Source organism: Bombus vancouverensis, unplaced genomic scaffold (genome assembly GCF_051014615.1).
Source record: "Bombus vancouverensis nearcticus unplaced genomic scaffold, iyBomVanc1_principal scaffold0037, whole genome shotgun sequence".
In the NCBI taxonomy this organism is placed as follows: domain Eukaryota; kingdom Metazoa; phylum Arthropoda; class Insecta; order Hymenoptera; family Apidae; genus Bombus; species Bombus vancouverensis.
Window position 1 is genome coordinate 263495 of NW_027468928.1, and position 6000 is coordinate 269494.

At 36.1% G+C, this 6000-nt stretch overlaps 1 protein-coding gene across 1 annotated transcript; it reads left to right on the forward strand.

Moving 5' to 3' along the window:
* Positions 1 to 503: 503 nt before the first annotated feature.
* LOC143304496 (omega-amidase NIT2-A-like) lies at positions 504 to 1731 on the forward strand. The gene is made up of 3 exons (XM_076626975.1): positions 504 to 682; positions 1075 to 1243; positions 1518 to 1731. Exons 1-3 carry the CDS (start codon positions 599 to 601, stop codon positions 1649 to 1651), a joined length of 387 nt encoding a protein of 128 aa, XP_076483090.1. The 5' UTR covers positions 504 to 598; the 3' UTR covers positions 1652 to 1731.
* The last annotated feature ends 4269 nt before the right edge of the window (positions 1732 to 6000 follow it).

Here is a 6000-nt window from a genome sequence, read left to right on the forward strand (position 1 = left end):
TTTCATCCGTCATAAATCTAATTAATATACAAAATAAATTGTGAATTGAGTCGAGGATATAGGATTTCCCCATTTTCATGATTATCGTGATTTTTGTATAAATATATTTTTTAAGATACTAATAATTAGGTACTTATAAATTAGTATTATCAATTATTTTGCATTTATAATTCCGCCTCTAGTATAAGTGTTAATTGAAAACTAACTTTATGTTTCAAAAAGTACTAGCAAAGTCGTTGAGTAACAAGCCACTGATGCTAACACAAATAGCATTGTCGTAATTAAATATTTCTAAATATTCATTTTTCACTTTGAACCTGTAGAAACAATTTATTATATATACTATTAGCTAAGTAATTGCATATTTAATTAAGTCGAAATATAAAACTTAGTTATTTTGATAATTTAGAAAATAAAAAACTGACAAACATTTCAATTTAATTTATGATTGGAACAAAAGACAGTTATTTTTCATTAATTGAAATATTGCAATGCAGAGTACTTTCCAAAATACGCTGAGAGTATTCCTGATGGTGAAACGAGCGTTGCTTCATCGAACGCAACTAAAGAAAACAACATCTATGTAGTTGGTGGTACGATGCCTGAAATAGAGGGCGATAAATTGTACAATACCTGTACTATTTGGGGTCCCGATGGAACTTTGATAGCAAAACACCGAAAGGTAAGTAATATATTCCTTTATGGCTTTGAATTTGAAAATATTGGGGTGAAGAAAGTGACTCTATCTAGGAATAATTTAGGAATATACATATGTACATACGTATACTATAACCAATTCTATAATTTACGGTTTATAAAATACGTTATGATACGGTAAACGCCCATTTTTGTTGTAATGTGTTTGTTGTTGTATAAATTTTTCACATACGAAAATACTTATTTTTTCTCCTTTTTAAACATTATTAAATGATAAGATTTTTTAATAAAAGAAAGTGATAAAAACGCTGTCAGTTATTAAATAAAAAATAATTAAAGTATAGGAGTTGGTAACTTTGATATTAAATTACAAAAGTTGCAGCAATAGAATTAGCGACTACATTTTTATGTTATTAGGTACATCTATTCGACATCGACATTCCTAATAAGATTACTTTTCGAGAGAGTGATTCACTCAGTCCTGGTAACTCCCTAACGACGTTCGATGTGAAGGGCTGCAAAATAGGTATTGGCATTTGCTATGATATTAGTTTCGAGGAAATGGCACGCATTTATCGGAACAAAGGTACAGTAACTTAATCGATCAATACTTAACTAGCAAAAAATTAAATATCTTTCTTAAATATATTCTATATAAAATTAATATAATCTGTAACTCTGTATAAAAAGAAGCTTAATTTAAAAAACCAGTATATTTGCTGAAAATGAAACAAATAAAAGAATTAAAAGCACAATAAGAGGACTGTCCTCGCATATTCAGAAATGATGGTATGTGAACCGTGCAACTACGAAGTTAATTGGTATTCGGTGGCTTCATATTTCCTGCTTCTCTGGGTTAGGTTGCCAAATGCTGATATATCCAGCGGCATTCAATATGACCACTGGACCACTGCACTGGTCATTACTTCAGCGTTTCAGAGCGAATGATATTCAATTATACGTTGCCTGCATATCACCGGCTCGTGTTCCTTAAGCAAGTTACGTCGCATGGGGACATACACAGTTGACCAATCCCTGGGGAAAGAATCTTTACGATTTAGAAACTCAAGAGAATATGGCAGTCACCGATATCCAAAAAAAAAAAAAAAAAACTGGCGAACCGTGTGTTACCACAACGAGACACGCGATGCTATTTGTCGCTTTAAATTGTGCCGCAACTCGTTTTTGAGATCTTTGCCAGGGGAGCGTTAAAATATGCTGAAAATATATTTCTGGCTTTTCTGGATTTTAACTGAAATATGACAAATAACGTTGTAAAACATATGTACTTATGACTTACAGAGTAATTGAGTGTACAAAATATATAGTATACAAAATAGCCAGCGATTTAGGGCTTTAAAAGATCAAAAGGAAAGAAAAGAAAAGAAAAGAAGAAAGATAATATGTTGTGGCAGTCTAAGTCGATCTAAGAAAATAGATAAAGGGAGGGAGGGGCAAAGCTAGTTAATCTGGAAAGAATCCAAGCGTCAATTTCAAGCATTTACAGAGAATCAAGCGGGCTGGTTAAAGTCGTGAGTTGAGCAATTATCCCGCGTTAGGTTCAATCAGGTTAGTCCCACGCGAAATTGATCCAACCATGCGAAAACGAGTGTATTCTGATTTCTGTCGCAGATACTTCTGGCTAGTGCAGTACCTACACGGTGGTTGTTGAAATAGCCGCTTCTCATCTATTTTCCGCAACGCGGACATCATCCTTTGATCCCTTACGACTAACGAAGTTTTCGAAGATGTACGGCAGTTTGAGATTCTACTTGAAAATGATCATGATTGCGGTCTGTGTGCCGTCTGCTCTTCTTTTTGTCCTTCCGTTAAAGACTGGTAAGTTGATACTGATTAATTATGCGATCGAAACCATATATAATGGCTACAAAAATGCCGCTAATATAATATTCCTTCTTTCTTGTATCTGTCTGCCTCTCAGGTCGTTTTACTAATTACAATAAGTAATTTCGACTTCTTTGCGCTCTCTTTTAACGCATTCGAGACCGAAAGAAATTCATATCAGTCAGTAGGCAAGGGTATAATATACATATTTTATATATAACTTATGTAGTAATGTATGTATCATGTTAATTTCATATTTTTTTCAATATAGAATTATTATATATGTCGGGTTTACATTAGAATTAGGGTTAGGGGCGTGAAACGAATCTTCGTTTGGGTTACACGTTGTCGTTATGCAATAGAGAAGACATTGACTAGTGCAAATACGATTATTACAGAACCGGACAAGTAACCGTGGTAGTTAGGTACTCGAGAAACTAATGACAATGATCCTAGGTTCAATAACGAATCCGTGGTCGACGGGATGATAGATGAACGTACTCACAAAATCGAAGTCGGACGCGTAATATTCACTGATCGTAAAGAGTTACTCCTTTCATCAATGAGATCGCGAGCGAGAATGCCTTTCCCGTCCCGATGATGCCACAGAGGAAAACTATAATGGGGTGTGTCTAAGGATACGAGATCATCGGATTCGTCGAGAAAAGCCTTCGTTCAGAAAGTAAGGCAAATTGGCGTTGCTGCTAATTGGTCAATCTCCATATCGGTGGTTAGAAAAAGATGCTAGCCGCCCTCGAGGGAAAGTTGCTAGTGGGAGACGCCGCTCGTTGAAAAATATGTCTCCCCTATCTTCCCGTAGTTGGGACAAAGACTGTTTGTCTGTTTGAAGGGCTTTAGTTAACTAAACCTTAAGATTTATAACGGGCCCTCGGGCTAGCCGAACATGTACTGCGGAGACGCATCGACATCTGGCAATCATCTTACTCGAAGAATATGGTCTGCGTGTGGTGAGCCACGGGACAGAAACCGTTGGAATGTTTACTGTCGCGTGTCGCCACGAATATTTCTTTTAAGGAGAGCTATAGAATTACTCCATACCTTTGTTGAACAAAGCGTTCATCCCGTAACGGCGGCTACGTTCGGCGACTGACTGTCGCCTCGAGCCCAAGCTCATTATCACAACTCTCGAACAATTACAATCGGATTGAATAACTACAATTGTTCAATTACAGACTCCGGTGTTCTTTCATCTCCGACATATATATATTTTTTACATTTGTAGTTGCGCACAGATTTTATTAAAGAAAAGTGTTGACAATGTGTTTTCATGATTTATTTCTCGCGACTGACTTCCATTAATCCCTAATATTCCAGTCGCCATACGCGTGTAAATCTAACATGGCTGCTCATAAATGTCATCAGTAAAGTTATAGTGACGGGTCTTTAGTTTTGCTTGATATCGAAGTAATTTTCCGTCTGCCGCTCGTTTTTCCTTATTCTACCGCAATTAGAACATTTATTTATTAATATTGTTTTAAAGTGACAAAAGTATTGTTCGTGTGAATATACGTATAAATATATATATATATATATATATATATATATATATATATATACGTATTCATATGCATATTTCTCCTGGCAGTGTAGTATTCATACGAAATGAAATGTCAATTATTTATTTATCCTTTACCGGAATGTAGGCTAGTTTTAAGTATGTATCTTGGATTATCGATTTGAATCAATAATGTAGAATGCGCATACATTAATAGTAGTTTAGTTTAGAATATAATTTATACATTTATATATAGACATGCATGTTCCGTAATATAGTTCTTATTTTATAATTCTTTACCGGAATGTAGGCTAGTTTAAAGTATGTATCTTAGATTATCGGTTTGATAGAATTCGCACCTATATATATATTTCTGACAATGTAACCTTCATTTCTTTAATAATACAATATTGTATGTTTTATGTATTCATTAAACTATTAGTTTTTGACTTCATGTATACTTATATTTCATAAATTGATAATATTGTATTTATTGCATAGTATTGGAAGCACTGTCTCTAATATTTACTAGGTTATTACATGTTCGGCATATATGTTTATACTTATATGTAACTCTCCAAATTGATTGATTGAAATATATTTATATATATATATATATATTCCTGGCGTTTCAATTATTTTCCCCTTTTGTAGTTATTCTTATTTCCTGGTTTATTTAGAATTGTGTGTATATGTATTTTGTTTATTGGTTGGATCCGTTAATCGCCCTCGTTTTGTTAATCCTTCCTTTCGTTTCGTAGTGCCGTGTGTTCGTTTGTGCATTCAAATCCTTATTCGCGTGTTTTGTATAGAATGGTTTTCTTGTTCTTGTTACGGCGTGTGCGCAGCGCGGACGTGACATCCCCGCCCTTGGAGTTCAAATTTCCAAAGGAAATTTGACTGATGGTATCTCTGAGTTCGCTCAAGGCGGACGTAGATGTCGTTGGTAGTTGAGTGACTACCGGTGTTATCGTTATCCCTTGAGGTTGTGCTGTTTGATCATCGATATTTCGTCTTCTTTTGAGGTATAGTAGCGAGTGGGTGACTGAGCCGCATATTGCTCCTAATAGGGCGATTCCACATTCGTAAGTTTCACGTAACTGGTATCCGTGTGCGGCTATATCTATTATTGTTTTGATTAGTTTAAATATTGCGAGTATTCCAAATATTGCTGCACTGACAGTTCCAAATTCCATAAAACCAGTCCATAAGCTTGATACGGTATTTTTCGCTATTGTCGTTAATGTGTTTTGTCCATCATTCCCAGGATGTTTACTGTTCCAGGGACGATTGTTTTTCCTGTTGCTCCTCTGGCCAATGCGTTCAAGACTGCAGATTTTCTGCCGGGAACATGACGTGGTCCCGTAGTGCATCGAGGTCTTTTGGGTATACATTCCGCTCGTGGCCAACGACGATGGTGCTGAATATCGCCACGTTTGGCGCACGTCCGGGCGGAGTTCCTGTGGTGCGATTCCTTTGCCAAACGGGTAGTTCCGAGTAGCATTTTGTTGTATGTCGTACCTTTACTTGTACCGGAATGCATTTGACTATATGGACCGCTTCTCCTGCGATCAATGTTGAGAAATGTTAAGTTGGTATGATCGCTGCTTACTACAAGCTAAGTTGGTACGACTTCTAACGACGCTCTTTTGTCTTAGAAGTCGACCACGTTGTTCTATTGACTTGGAGATTCCTGTGTGGTAAGACGTGTTATAAGACTGAAATATATTGGAGAAAACGAATCTAAGTGAATCGTTATTTTATAAACCCAAAACCTTATTAAATAACAGGTTATGGGCCCAGAGCAGTAAACTGCGGGGAAAAACGGTACTATTTTTTTGAGTTTTTTGTGTTTTCTAAGACAATCCGAGAAGAGACCACGCCATGGCCGATCACGACAAAGTAAGTGATGTGGACAGCGATATGAAGCCGGTCCTAAGAAAGGGGAATTACGAGTATTGGAAGACAATAACGGAAGCCTC